The sequence below is a fragment of the Coloeus monedula genome (assembly GCF_965178545.1).
Source record: "Coloeus monedula genome assembly, chromosome: 1".
Classification (NCBI taxonomy): domain Eukaryota; kingdom Metazoa; phylum Chordata; class Aves; order Passeriformes; family Corvidae; genus Coloeus; species Coloeus monedula.
This window is the reverse complement of record NC_138781.1, coordinates 147907162-147922776: the sequence shown is the minus strand read 5'-3', so window position 1 is coordinate 147922776 and position 15615 is coordinate 147907162. Positions and strand designations below refer to the sequence as shown.

General features: G+C 45.5%; 1 protein-coding gene across 1 annotated transcript; it reads left to right on the top strand.

Annotated features, from left to right (window-relative positions):
• Nucleotides 1-5615: 5615 nt before the first annotated feature.
• KLHL38 (kelch like family member 38) lies at nt 5616-15412 on the top strand. The gene is made up of 4 exons (XM_082289762.1): nt 5616-5827; nt 6376-7853; nt 9239-9344; nt 10856-15412. The coding sequence occupies exons 2-4, from the start codon at nt 6504-6506 to the stop codon at nt 11140-11142; spliced, it is 1743 nt and encodes a 580-aa protein (XP_082145888.1). The 5' UTR covers nt 5616-5827; nt 6376-6503; the 3' UTR covers nt 11143-15412.
• Nucleotides 15413-15615: the final 203 nt, after the last annotated feature.

Here is a 15615-nt window from a genome sequence, read left to right as displayed (position 1 = left end):
TTCCCTATCTGTGAGTTGCCCTCTCAGCACAGTCACCTCCTAACTTACCCCATGAAGGAGATAAGGACTTGCAGTCCCCACCAGCACCACCTCCTGGGATATGGTGCAGGAGCATAGCAGGGGAAGAGGTGGGTCTTTTGTGAGGTAGATCTATCAGGCAGGGAAATGCTGTTCCCAAAGAGGAAGACATGGGCCTCAAGACAGCTGCATGGTCTTCATCCTGGGATGTTTCCAAGACCTGACTGAATAAAACTCTGTGCAGCCTGGTCTGATCTCATGGCTCACCCTGCCTTGAGCAGGAGCTTGAATTAGAGACCACTGGAGGTCACCTCCTCCCTGAATTACCCTAAGATCTTATAATCATATGAGAGAAGATGTAGATGAAAAATAATATAACAGAACCTGACAAGTAAGAAGAGGAGAGTGAAGAATTTATGTCAAGGAGATGGGTTCATGAGTGTTTCTCTCTGTCTGGCCCCTTCCTCCTTTTGAGTACACCACCACTCTGCATGATGATGTGTCTTTCAGGCCCTCTGAGGTGTGATGACTGATGGCATCAAATTCCCATTGAAAACAGTATTTCTGAAGAACTAGACCTGTGTTTCCCCTCTTGGACCAATGTCACAGCAGTAGCACCTGGCCATCTAGTTACAAGATGGGGCAAGATAAATGGGAGATGGGAAAGATGTGTGGCTTTTAAGAACAATCATTGGTGTCTCACACAGGTGTAATAGGATGTTCTGACATTTCAAAGGCCTGATACTTCTTTGGCAACATTTCTAGCCACCTAAAAATATCAGGGGCAGATCCTGAATGCTTTTATCACAGATATTTTAATGTTCAGACCCAGCAAGAACAGAGCAATGTAGGATCTAAGTATCTTCTTGTTGCTGTTGCCATGGGTCTCTTGTAACCAGAGACTATAGGACGGATAGATGAAGAATCTACTTTGGTGTTCAGTGATAGAGGGATATTTTATCCCCCAGCACACTGTATGCTCAGACCAAGATAAGCTGGCAGGTACCCATTCTCAAATTATGTAGTTCGAAGAAAAAGCCAGCGGGTGTCTGAAATACACATGAAGTAGCTGGTTTAGGCAAAGGATTTGTTTTAAAATATTCCAACAAGAGTTCCCAAAGCTGTATAAGTGGTTTCTGTGAAACCTCTAGAAGCTCAGCACTCCTTAAACCAGCTACATCCTTATTTAATGTGAAGCACATAGCTTTGGCAGCCAAATTTATTTTTGCCTGAAGACTGTTTTAATTAACGCTAGTAGGTCATTCTGACTAAAGAAGAGTGCAATTGCTTTCATCTTAATCTTTCACTCTTTAATTAGAGATTGGCCTGAAACCAAGCCAGGAGCCCACACATCTTCACACCCACATCTACTGGGCCAAAGTCATTATTGAATTACATGCTGTACCTCTCTATCTGTACACAATGCAAACAGTGACTCTTGGGAAGTTGCTCTGTGACTCCGATGCTGTAAAAATTGTCCCCGTGCCTCTATAAGTTTAGATCAGGGATTCAAGACCAGTATCTACAGATGTAGTCTGTTACCCTTGCCTACAAAATCAGAACCAAATCCAGATAAGTATCATACCAATGTGAATGGCAGCTGTGGCAATAGCACTCAGGGAAATCATGTTTGCTGAGCAGCTAAATAGAAAATTAGTAATTTAATATTTACAGAGGAATGAGAGAGAAGGATCATAAGGATATCTGGACTTAAAAGAATAGGAAGAAGATCACATAGCTGACAACTAGCAGCAGCAGAAAGAAAGACTTTTCTGTGGGCAAGAGACAACATTCACAAATTGCAACAAAGGAAATTCCTATCAGACATATGGAAACAGATTGTCCAGAGAGGTTGTGAAATCTGCATCCTTCAAGATTTCAAAAATTCAACTGGACAAGTCCCTGAGCAACCTAATGTTCTCCCAGCCTGGGCTGGGCTGTCACCCCAACCAGCCACCACTGGTGCTTGGGGCATCTTCCCAACCTCTCCACGGCATCTGATTAATTATGATCCCTGTAACTGTCTCTTTATACAATGAGGAATGTTAATCTTGGGTTTTGTTCCCTCTCCCAGTTTTATTAAGACCATAATAAGGGATATTTTTTCTTGTCCCCTATCAATTTAGACTGAAAACTTGGGTAAAGGGATGAGCTGTCTCTTGATTACTGTGGGGGCTGGTAGTCATTGAGACAGCGCACGTAACACTGAATAAGCTCGGTGAAGTCTCTGCCTTGAACAGTCCTTTTTCTTTATCCATATTTGTTCATTTTCACCTGAATTGTAATAGGATCAGTGTATGAGTTTTAGAAGTTGTCTGACATCACCACTCTGTGCACCTGCCTGCTGGCTGGTCAGATTACAGCTTTTTTCCGCTCTGTTGCTTAGTGCATGATAATAGACATTTCATCATCCCATTGCATTAAAACATAATAAGAGCTGCTCTGGGTCAGATCAAAAGTTCAACCACCATGATTTCAAAACCAAACTATCCCAAACAGTAAAGGAGAAAGAGCAGAAGGAGCAGAGTGAGTATATAGCATTGCAACAACATGTTCATTCTTTGGTAGATGCTTCTATTTTCTAGAAGTTGTCCACAGATGGAGTTTGTACAGCAGCAATTGTAGAGGGTCACAGTTTTAACAGCCCCCAATGGCTCCAGCCCATCAAGGGCTATGGGGCACCTGCAGCATCACATCCCACAGTGCTGCTGGGTCACATACCCTGTGAATGAGCTCACTCTCCCATTTGTACGTGGTATTCAGACAAGACCATTATCTGTGCAAGATCTCACTCCCATGGTAATACAGTATTTTGTGTTCCCAAAAAAACCACTCAGGTCTGGTTCAGTCAATAGCATACCTCCCTAGAAAACCTGCCCCAAGAACTCATTTAGAAACAGATTTTATCTGACAATTTAGACTGTCCCACAGCAGAAACAGCTCTACTCTCTCAGCAAGGCTCATGTCCCCTGCCCCTGCCCCACTACAGTGGGGCCATACAGGACATACTGTCTTTGGTATGAAAAGTGATTTCTGGTCTATTTATAAAGAAAATCCCAACTAAGCAGTGCTGATGTGCCCACTTGCTTGTAGATGTGTCTGAAGCCATAATCTCTGGGAAAAAATATGAAGAGAGTTGTAAAGCAGGCAGCAGGAGCTTCATTGCTCAGAAGCCCTGGCCTCAAATTGGCAGGGACCTGTGTGGGGATTCAGCAAGGGGCAACACCACCCTCCCCACCCCTTCAGAGCAATAAGCTATTTAAACAGCACACTCTGTACTCTGGGTTAGCAGGAATTTGTGTAACTGCACGAAGCCATCAAGCCTGGGATCTTCTAAATAAATGCCACATTTATCAGTATCTGAAGCACAAGAACATCCCACCTAACCTTCCCCGACCCCATAAAGCACTGTCATTAGTGAAGTCAGATAGCATCATTTGTTTCTTTAAGGGTTAAAAGAATCCACAGTTGCTGCCAGGACGAGGCCGAACTAAACGGGCAACAAAGAGTTACCAGCCAGAAGAGAGATATAAAGCTAAATCAATCATCAGAATGGACTGCAACAAGAGCATATACATACAGAGCAAGAAAGAAAGCAAGAGGGCGTTTTGTTTGGGAAGCTAATGTTCCCTGGACGAGGAGAGAGAGAAATTCTCCTTTGGGTTTTTAATGCCACTCTAAATATTTATAGCAAGATCATGTCCAGCTGGTGAGGCATTGGCGGCAGGGAATAGGGAGGGAGGGTACATTTTCCCCAGCACACCAACATCGTTCTCTGGGTCATTTCTTTACTTGAGAAGAGGGAAGAGGCTGTAGATTGCCATGTTTACCCTCAGAGTGACTCATCTGCAAGAGCCAAGTCCAGTGGCTCCTGCTCTTCCCCTCCCTCACCTCGCCTCATACCCATGCATGCACACACACACAGATTGTGTGGGCAGCCTCCAAAAAGTTATGCCAGCCTGAATCCACCCTGTCTTTAACATGGGGCTGGGCCTTCAGGGTTTTGACTGGCCTTCAGGCATTTCACTACGTTGTTACACTACACTGAAAAGCCTCTTGGAAAGGCCATGTACAGCATGCCTGTGATGCAAAACTGCCATTTTTAGAGGAACAGGCTGCCCACATCCCTGTGATCTGCTGCACCATGGATGCAGGGGCAGGAACATATGGAGGACTGCAAACACCAGCATGGCATGGGAGTTGACATAAAGGCACTGTGGCTCCCAATGATTTTTGCTCATCTGCCTCTCTGTGACTAAATGCAGGCATGACTCACCCGTGAGCTTTGGCTTCGAAAATATGAGAAGGACTTTTGCTTTAACCTTGTGTTTTCCTGTCATAGTGATGCTTAGAAACTACATTTTTTGATTCAACCCCACCCTAGAATAAAGGGAGAAATCTCAGCAGAGATGAGGAGCCCAATCCAGTTACCTAGACAAGGGCAGCGAATTCTATTTCTCTTGAAACACCCAGGAACTTGGCATAGAGCTGGGACACATCACACTGGACCCGCTGGGAACCTGGCAGGGAACCAGCTGGGGTTCTGGAGGATCCTCCACTGGCACAAGGCATTTGACTGATCCCAGCCCTGAGGATGGATTTAGGCCCATCATCATAGATGCCTACCATGGGAGTGTTAGATGTGGGCACCTACATGTGATTGACACAGCTGAGCACCTGTGGACACCCAGCAGTGCCTGGAGGACTGTTCACCTGCCCAAATACAAGTTGCACATACTGGTGACCTGAATTACTTGGCAGACTTAGTTGTATTGACTAGACCTCAATGGCTGCAAAAGGAGCTTGGACACCTTGTTCATTTGCAGGCATCAGCGGTCAGCCACCCCATTGAAGCGTGTGGCCTGGGGAGCTCTGTGCCACCCTGGGAATTGCCACTCTGGAACCTTGGTTTCCAGCATGCTGTGCTCACTGCAGCAACCTGCTCCAGTCCTCCCACCTGCAACACTGAGCTTCCTCAAGCCATCTGATTGAGAAGTTCTTTGCTAGGGGTTTCAGAGACCTGAGGTCCTTAGACAAAAGGCCACAACCTAGTGTTTTCTATATGAAATACCAAGCAGCATCATAACGGTAAACTGCTCCAAGAGTGAGCTTCACTTTCTGCTTGGTGAAGGTAGTTGGGCTTTCCCTGCCCAGCTTGGAGTACTGCTGCATGCAGGGATCCCAGTGCCTCAGCATCTCCCACCAGACTGCAACAGGCTGATGCTCCCCAGATCTCTCCATAAGGTGGAGACACGGTCCATCCCACCGGAGTCCCTGGAAGCCCTTCTCTCTCCGCCTTTCTCCATGAAACGACGGCGACAGCATAGTGCGAGGCATTGCAGACTGTTTACAGGCTTCTAGAGTTCCCAGGCACTTTAGGACAGGGTCCTGCCGCTGTTTCCAAGTGGACAGCCAGGACTTTTATAAGTGAACTTTCCTCTCCGTGTCTATTTATTATATGTAAACATTTGCCAGAAAAACACCACTCGGGCATGCTCAGAACCAGCCAGGTCATTGCAAAAGGCAGCGGCGGCGTCACATGTGATAAGAGCGCGGAGCCCGTGTGCGCCTATTCTTAGCGCTGGAATGTACACAATGCCCCGCGCCCGCCGCTCCTGCGCACAGCGCCCGGCAGCGGCAGCGCTGGCTGCGGCATAAACACGGCCAGAAATCACCCTCTATGAATCACCTACCTACTGAAAGAAACCTCCCGTGGGTTTATAGGTTTTTGTCCAGGCTCTAGCTGTGGAAAAACTCAGCAGAGAATAAACGACTGAGAGTAAGTGCATGCAGTGAAGGACAACAGAAGGTAAACGTTTCTACCCTTCGGTTCCACTGCAGGTTGAGCAGTTAAGCCATGACCGTAGATACTCATCATATTGTTCTGCCTGGCACTTAATTTAGTCATTGTGTGTCTGATTAACATAAAAAACCCACAGCTAAGCAGAGTTAATAAATAACTTTTAATGCAGATTCCCAGTCTCTAGGGTTCCGTTCGCCCTGCTGCAGAGTTCAGCTCTGCCAGATTTGCATTCTTTGAGAGTGACTAACCCTGGAGGAAAGAAGCACAAGCTACTAAACTGCTAATACTTTAAAATAGTGAATAAATGTCTAAGTGCGTTTATTCAACATGATTAAAATGGACAAACCAATTGCTTCAGCCACCCAGCTTTAATCCAAAATCAGTGAGATAACTTCAGTGCTTTTGCTTCTTGCCAAGGACACAGGCAGTGCTGACCTCAGAGCTGCAACCTAACTGATAATTTTATGAAAATTTTAAAGGGTCTTAGCGACCTTTTGGCTTCTTTATTATTTTCCCACTGTGCTTAACCCATGTTCCATTTTTATGTGTAATAGTGAACGGATATTTACAGCAACATCAAAGTCCCGATTTGTTCCCTTGGAGCTGGATATTTCAATAAAAGCTGCTAAGAATTTGGGGTTTTTTCTGCCAAGTCCAGAATTCATCTCTCTCTTATTTTGCAATGGAAGAGGGATCCACTGAAGATTTTCTCTTCAAAGACCAGGACTTCTCCTCTGAACTGCTGAGGCAGCTGAATGCTCTGCGGCAGAGCAGGATGCTAACTGATGTTACCCTCTGCTCTGGGGGCTTTGAAATCCCCTGCCACCGAAATGTGCTGGCTTCCAGCAGTCCATACTTCAAGGCAATGTTCTGTAACAACTTCAGGGAGAGTCACCAGCCTAAAGTCATTCTGAAGGGCATCAACGCTGATATTTTGGATCAGATTATCCTTTATGTTTACACAGGGGAGATTCTTATATCCACTGAGAACGTCTTGTGTCTTTTGGAGACTGCATCCATGCTGCAGTACACTAAGCTGTTTGAGGCCTGCTCTACCTACCTCCAAGACAAGCTGACTCCTGACAACTGTCTGAGCATGATCAGACTGGCAAAAGTCTTGAACTGCCAAAGCCTGAATAAGAAAGCCAAGGCTATGGCTTTGAAATGCTTTCCTGTGGTGGCCTCTTCTGAGGACCTGAAGGACCTCTGTCCCATGGAGCTCATTGATTACCTTGGGGATGATGAACTCTGTGGGGAGGAGGAGCAGGTCTTTGAGGCACTGATGGTCTGGATCCGTCATGACCTTCAGGCACGACAAGGCTACATCCAAGAGTTGTTCAAGAAGGTCCGACTTCAGTATGTCCATCCAACTTTCCTCTTCCATTTCATTGCTAATGACTCACTCGTTCAGTCCTCACCCACTTGCAGGAGCATCCTGGAGTCAGCCCGGAGACACATGTTTTCCTTGTACAGCACCAACACGCCTGACATCAAACCCATGATGCATGTTCCTCGCAGGTACTCCAACCAAGAGTTCCTCATCATCATTGGTGGCAGGAAGGACAGCCAGCAGACAACAAGGGATGTCCTGCTATATGATGACAAGACGAACCAATGGCTGAGCCTGGCCAAACTTCCCATGCGCCTGTACAAAGCCTCTGCAGTGAGTTTACACAGCAATATTTTTGTGCTCGGAGGGATGCCTGTTAGCAATAAGAAAAGCCTGGTCAGTGGTAATATTTACATTTACTCCCTCAAACTCAATCAGTGGAGGTTGATTGAGCACATGTTAGTTCCACGTTACTCCCACAGAAGCCTGGCATATAAAAATTATATTTTATCATTCGGTGGAATTGGCGAAAACCAGGAAATCCTGAATTCTGTGGAAAGATATGATAGTGTCTACAACACCTGTGAGAGCATGGCAAACATGCCTGTTGCTGTTCTTCACCCTGCTGTTGCTGCCAAAGATCAGAGGGTTTACCTCTTTGGGGGAGAAGATATTATGCAAAACCCTGTTCGGCTTATCCAGGTAATGGTCAGTCCTGCTTGTTGTAGGCAATTTCTTCTAAGGTATTTATTCAGCAGTCCATCACCTCCATGAGGAAATCAAACCACTCAAAAAACTTCCTTTTGTGTTGCAGCAAGAGACAGGACGAATAGATCCATGGCCTCAAGGAGCATTGCAGCTCTTCCATTTTCCCCTTCTGAATGTTTTTCAGGCAGCAGCCCTGAGGCACTGCTTTGGGTGTCAGTCAGCTGTGCCATTGCTGGGCACTAGGGCCAGGGTGGCTGCAATACCATGGCAGGCAGCAGCAGCTCCCCTGCCTGGCTTCATGCCTGTAGCCAATCTCACCAAAATCAGTGCTTTGCACTTGGGGCTGAGCTGGGGTCTCAGCCATGCACCTGCTCGCTCGCAGCAAACGCTCGCGATCGTTAGAACGATTAGATACTCACTCATCAAAGGGCCAGAACTTAAACTGACAGTCATTTTGTGTAAACAGTTGTGTTAAAAATGTGGCTCCTGCCACATGTTGCTGGCTCTCCGCCTGCTTTCAGCCGTTACACTCTATTAGGAGAAAAAAATACATTAAATATTTTCTTATCTGATTTGATGCTTTAGCAACATTGTAATGTTTCTTTTTCCCATGACTATTTTTCACTGTTCTAGGTGCTTTAACTAAGAAGGATCATTAAGGCTAAGATGGCAACCAGGACATGAGCAATGCTTTGTGGTTATAATGATACTTCATTATCAGGGGGAAGGAAGTGTATTTATCAGTTAATGGGGAGATGCCCTGGCGATATTTGCTATATTAGGAAGCGGATAACATGACATAAAAGTTTGTGTCACCCAGATGCAGGTGATTGAATGATCATCGTCTAGCAACTGCTCTTTTTCTCACATAAATCGATGACTTAGATACCACTCTTAAGTCCCTTTGCCAGTCTGAGTGCACACCAGCCACGAGAATAAATATAGCAGCTGGGCAAACATGGTGGCTGCCAGCAGAGCTAGGTGAAGTTGAGGTTTGTTTGCCCAGGAAATTGCTAAGGCTAATAAGGAATACACAGAATAAATGGAAAATGAAATGAACCAGCTTGGCCTTTGGGAGAACAAGTTACAGTGATTTAATGGCCACGCAAAGATTTACAGCCAAGAAGCTTGCATATGGCAGATGCACTGCTTTAGTGCTTGTGCTAGCATCTCCTGAGCAGACAAGCTTGGGGAACCAGAATGCTTTCCAAGGGGACATATTAGGAAAAAAAGTGGGTACATTCTCAGATTTCCAGCAGTATGAGCCAGAGGACTGTATTTATTAGGGCAAAATAAAGCCCAGAAGTTCCTCTGTAATTACAGATGTCAGATAAAATGCAATATAAACAGCTGTGTGAGTATCTTTATTTTTTCGTCAGGTTTACCATGTCTCCAGGAATACGTGGTTTCGTATGGAGACCAGAGTAGTGAAGAATGTCTGTGCACCAGCTGTTGTTATTGGAGACCAGATTATCATCGTAGGTGGTAAGGGCTCTGTTTCACCTTCCCTCTCCCTCCCCCTGCCCAGATCCTGTGCATTTTCACAGCCTTCCTGTTTGGAGGGCTCCCTCAAAAAGCACCTGGAGCTTTGGAAGGAAAAGAGGAGTGTGCCCACCCTCCATACACTTCTCTCATGGAGTCTCTTTGTGATTAAAGTAGAGATAGTTCTCCATGAGGCACTTTCTTACTCCAAGTAGCAAGACCTGGGTGGAGGAAACTGAGGAAAAGCCAATGCAAGTTACTGCTCTGCAGAAGGGAGGAAGCCAAGAGTATGGGGGTCCTGCACCTCACCTGCTGACTCACAGCCTGGTCCTCCCTGTCTGCTCTTCTTGGAACAATAGAAAGCAGAGTTACCACAAGGCTGTGGATGGCTTGTCAGGATGGGTGGGCTATAGATCTATGATGTGTTGGTCTTTTAGCTGCCTCCTGGGGGTAATTGTGAAATGTCCCAAAAGGAGTGTGAAATGTTTGGAAAGAGGAAACTTCTCAGTGTCTTTTTCAACCTGAGGACCAGCCTCTGCCCATGGCAGTTGGGTGTATCATATCATTGATAATTTGGCACTCTACAGTCATTAATGCTGCTCCCCTGACCACAGACTGGCAGGAGGAAGCACGTGTTGAATTATTTAAGGAAAAATGAGACACATAGTGTCTGTAGCAAAGCAGAGGATTGAACCCAAACTGCCCAGGACTTCAACGTGGTGTCACCCCTCAGGGAGAGGCCACTGCTACCCTTTGCAGTGAGAACAGGGGAGAGCTGAGCCCAGAGGTCTGAGACTGTCAGGCTGCTATGTGGTAGACTGCCCTGACCTCAGACCGCACTTATGTTTTTCTACTTGGTACTCCTGGGTACCAAGCTTCCACACCTCCCTTGCTCCAGGGCAATGGCACTTTTACCAGCCCTTACCTCTCAGCTGATACGAGGTTATATCACCCCTCAGAGGAAGAGCTGTCCACTGGGTCACTGGCGTGGTGGCCAGCACAGATGTGGTGCTGAGGACTTTAGGAGTGGAGTGAGCACTGCTGGCACTATGCTGTTGCATACCCAGCTCCAGTCAGCAGACAGCTACAACTCCAACCCAACAAGGCCCATCCCATGTGCCTTTGGTTTCTGTATTTCCAAGTGAAGCTCTAGGAGTCTGTTTGGTAAAAAGAAATATTTTCAGATGTTTGAAGGCACCTGCAGGTAACTGCAAACTTTGACCGTGTTTGACAGGTTGGTTGCCTGATCCAATGGGTTTTATGGTGTTAATCGAGCCTTGGCTGCCAGGGTGCTATGAGACAGGATGAGGACAAACAGTAAAGGAGCATAGACAGACAGGCATTCCTGTGACACATCATTGCCTCCTAGTTTAGATATCTTAATTCTTCCAAATTATGTACTAGTATAATAGGATTTATTGAAGACCAGCAGGAAATATATTATTATTATTCTTTCTATTGGCCATAAGCACTTAATTCCCATCTGTCTCTTCTACCTCTGGCTTTGCATTCAGGGTACACCCGGAGAATAATTGCTTATGATACAAAAGGCAACAAGTTTGTTAAATGTGCAGACATGAAGGACAGACGAATGCATCATGGGGCCACTGTCATCAAGGACAAGCTGTATGTCACGGGAGGACGATGTCTCACCTCAGACAATGTCATCCAGGACCTGGATTCCTTGGACTGCTATGATCCAGAGACAGACACGTGGACACCAAAGGGAAAACTGCCACACAAACTCTTTGACCATGGGTGCCTTACACTCCAGTGTGTGCCCTGTTCTAACCTTCTCTAAATGACTTTTGGTACTTCCTTGATATTTTGTCCCTTTCTTCCCAGAAAGGAGCCACCTCATTCTGCAGAGAGCACATGGGGAATCTTCATGGGGTCATGCAAACTCCTGCCCTTGAAGGCACCAACGGCATTAGTCCTTCCCAGACCCTGTGCCAGAAAGGTCACGAGCTTTGTGCTCACGCTGTATTCACCTGGCTGATATTCCATGTGGTGCTGCTGAGTCCAGTGTGGAGGCCTTACCCAGCATCTCAAGAGGAAACAGGAAAATGATACTGGGTAAGAACCCAGTGTGGGATTTGTCCTGGTACAGACTTTAAAATGAAAAGTGAATAGGGATGCTGGTATCTCCAGGGAAAGTAAGATCTTTGTTGTCACACAAACTCAGCTGCTTGCCACAGCCCTTTGCTGCTCATTGCTGACCGAACTTTCCATTTCCAGTGATGGGAGTGTTTACAATAGGAAGCACCAAGCTCCAGTCTTGTAGCCAGCCCAGGAGCAGATTCCTGAGTTCACTGTGGTAATCAGCTCATAAGAAATAAAAATTTAATGTTCCTAACAGCAAATTAGAAATTGGCAAAAGACTGATGCTTTGATCTGAACTCTCATATTGCAACAAGATACAGATTTGACTTCTCTGAGCTAACACTATTCCACAGTGCAGGGAAGATTTTTGTTCCATCTGCCTGCCCTCTGAAGGAGCAGGAGAAGACAGGATGGAAATTAAGATTGTCTGCATCTTCTTTTTCGAGGGATCTTGTTTTGCAGGGATCTTACCTTTCCTTTTGCATGAGGCATAGCAGTGGGGTTAGTTAGGATGACTTTGGCTGATGGAATTCCTGAAATCTGGAATAGTGGAGAGGACACATGGAGGAAAGGGGATGTAAAAGAGAAGAGGTATTTGGGAGGAACAGTTTCTTTTTCCCTTTCTCCTCTCTCCAAACCACTGGAAAAAAGCCCATGAGACAAAGCCAGTGACAGGAAGCCAGCTTTCCAAGAAGAGCAAGTCTAAATCTGCCACTTGGCAAAACAGCTCTGGCTCCACCAATATTTTTGTGGGGTTCTGCCACTAAGTGCATACTTTTAAAGGGAGGGGATTAATCATCAGACACTGAGCAGGCTGTGAACTGCTGTTAGGTCACTGGGCTTGGTAAGATTGCTCATATAGCAAGCAGCTTTACAGAGAGCACTGATGACCACCATCTGGAGAAAGGATGGCAGAAACAACACCTCTTTTCCTTCATATTTGAAAGAAAGTGGGACTTTTCAAAGGGTACAGGACGGCATGAGGAAACCACGCTCAACCTTTCTCTTCAAAAAGGCTGCACAGCTGTGTGGTCACAGGTCACCACCACATTGCAGAAAACCAGCTCCAGACACTAAGATGCCCTCCCATAAATGGAGCAGGAGTGTGACAGAAATAGTTAACAAAGTGGAAGGCTGAAAGGAAGTATTTGGTATCATCTGCTGGTTTAACAATGCAAAATAAAAGGGCTATTATTGTTTGCATGAGCTTTGTGTTCAGGAGTCCCCATTGTTCCCTCCCGTTGTTGATAAAGGGAATTGTTTTTGCACCAGTGGGTATTGCCAGGGTTTCCTTCTAAGAATCTGAGTAAACCTGCAAAAAATGAGTGGGAACTCAAACTCCTCTCCCAGCTCAGAAGCCTTTGGCTAGACTTCTCTTCTGTCTTTCAGTTTCTATCATCATCTCCTCCCTGTGCAAAGCAGAACTAAATCATGGCACTTGCCAAATTGAGCTGGAGCAGTGATTCATCCTGCTTCCTCAAAGACCAGCTCCAGCTCTCTGGAGAAAGAAGCCTTGTCATGGCCAATTATGGAAAGTCTGCCCCAGGGAGATGTTTATTCCTAAGCCTGCAGTGCTGCCTTCCCAAACTCCTTCCTGTTGTGACCCCACTCAGCTCCAAGCTCCGGGAGACGCCAGTTGCTGCCATGCATTTTAGCTGACACGGATCCTTGCCAGGCTCGTGACTGTACCCAAAACTGAGGGAAAAAAAAGTTGACTTGAGAGCATAATCCCATGTTTGCAAACCACTGCCACAGTCATTGGTTTATGCTTGGAAGCAAACTTCTTTTTTTTAATTCCCATATCATGTAACCAATGATTTTCTCTGTGTTCATGTGGGACCAAGCAGTATCTTGCACAGCTGTAGCTGGGCAGGAAATGGGGAGTGCAAAAAAGAGGCAGGGTTGCAGTAGAATTGACCATCTTTCCCCCATCTCTTGAGGAGTCCTCACTTCACCCCCAAATCCATGAAGATGCCAAGGGCTATGGCCAGCTCTGCTCTGGCTGCAACCCTGTGCTCCTTCCCTTCACAAACTTCTCATCTCATGCCCATAATTCAAGGAATTTGGGATTGCTGGGCAGTAAATTCAAAACCTGGTTTCTAATAGGCTTCTGTCTTGTGGTCAGTTTTGATACAAACTCTGACAAAGCTTTTGGGGCCCTTTGAAGAAGAAGGGTTGAAATCAGAAAACAGTGTTGAGCCTTTCCAAGACAGACAAGGGATAGCAAAGTTACTCAGCCACGGGTAGGGAGCAGCACACGCAGCTACAGGATGGGGTATGCAGCTCTGAGTGGGTGCTAGGGGGAGAGGGGATGTTGCTTTTCTAATCAGGTGCTGACCACCACCTGGCCCACCTAGACCAGTACCTAATACCATCCTCACTGCTTTACAGTTGTAAAAGCACTGCTAGCAAAGGTTGGCCAAGGTACCTCTTTCTCCAGTGTCAGGAGGGGAGTTTTCGTAGCACGATCTGCAAGGTTTTCACTCCCTGATACACTTTTACATGCTTTTTCAGAGGTCTCATCATCTAAATATTCAAGTATTTGATTACTCATTTAGATGGGAATCCCCCATGGGAGAGCAGCAAGTTACTTCACAAATACAATGATGGCTCCATGAAAAGGTGGGAATTTGTTGCTTTTCATTTAATAACCATGGAAGCCACAGAAAAGAGGATTTTTAAAAAGATTTGTTGATTGACAATCAACTTCTAGAAGGGTTGAGCACCTGCTGCATTTTGTCAAATCAGGGAATGCTCTAAAAGCTCTTCACCTCCAAGGCCGTATTCTCAGGTGTTCTGACAGCCACTAGATCATGGAGACCGTAGGACCACATGGCTGAAAGCAGCCTGCTCCACGGGACAGTGGGTTACCCAGTCCCTCATGGTACTTGTCCAAAACACTGAAAATCTCCCATGAGAGATGCTCTGGTCCTTCCCCAAGTAGCATACTTGAGGTGTTATTGGCCTCAGAGCTTTTAATACTATTTATCTTCTTTGCTGTACCTTCTGCCACAAAGGGCTATTGATTAAGCTTTTAGATACCATATATTTTTTACATCTTTAAAGTTTATTAGGATGTCTCAAAGTCTGTAGACTAAACAAACACAGCCCTTTCAGTCTTTCCTCATAAGTCATGTTTTCTAGACCTCTGATCATTTTTGTTGCTCTCCTCTGGACAATTTTCAGTTTCTTCGTTGGTGGTTTTTTATTTATTTAAGTGCAGAACCATGGCTCAGCCTTGCAGTGCTGAGAAGGGCAGTAAACCCTTTCTGCATCTTACCTACAGCATTCCTAGTCTCAGAGCCCAGAAGGATTTTGCTTTTCACAGCAGCAGCACATTACTGACTGGGGTTCAGCTGTCCTCACAGTTAAGGAATGTTTGCAAGTTTGGGCAAGGTCACATGGAAAGACTGCAGGACATCCAGAATCTCCCAGGGTTATTCCCTAACTCCATCTTTGCTTTGGCTCATCAGAATTCCAAGTCAGAACCTGTTGAAAACAATGTCTCTCCATGGCTTCAACAAGGGGCTTGGAATCTGGCCCTAATTATTGTGTTCTCAGCTGGGTTCATCACTGATTCTATTAATTTTAACAGCAAATATTTAATGTCTAAGTCATTTTTTTTATACTAGGGGGAAAGTTTCAGGCCAAAAAAGAAAAGGAAGAGAGATTGCACTTTATTTTCAACTTTCTTCCCCTTGCCTTGCTGCAAACCCAGAGCTGAGTCCTGCTCTACAGGCAGCCTGTGGCGGCAGCTTTGCTTTGATCTCAGCAAAGAGTCGTAGGTTAAGCCTGTGTTTTTTCACTGTAACCGTTTATCAAACAATGCAGTCCTTTCCAAGAGCAGCCTTTTTCTTCTGCAGTAATATGTTTATAATTATAATGCATTTCCTGCTTCTTTTTGATTAAACACACCTGACAAAGTAGGAAAGATGTCAATGTATAAATAAATGGGCACATTGAGTTCATTGCTTTGTCAGTCCTCTTTTTCCAAATGCCAAGGAGTTCATTGCGAGGTGAATCCTCTAGCTGAGAAGGAAACAATTGGGTAGAGCATATATGAATAGCCTACAGGGTAATTTATCCCTGGCATTGTTCCTTAGCCTGACCTGAGAGCCATTAATAATTGACAGCAGCAAAAACAATCCCTTTTTAAAAATATAAACATCCA

What these genes read in the sequence shown, in the direction of transcription:
- KLHL38 (XM_082289762.1), top strand. Translation starts at nt 6,504, where the DNA reads ATGGAAGAGGGATCCACTGAAGATTTTCTCTTCAAAGACCAGGACTTC. An exon ending in ACCCTGTTCGGCTTATCCAG is followed by an intron (nt 7,854 to 9,238) that starts GTAATGGTCAGT and finishes TTTTTTCGTCAG; the next exon opens with GTTTACCATGTCTCCAGGAA. An exon ending in CCAGATTATCATCGTAGGTG is followed by an intron (nt 9,345 to 10,855) that starts GTAAGGGCTCTG and finishes CTTTGCATTCAG; the next exon opens with GGTACACCCGGAGAATAATT.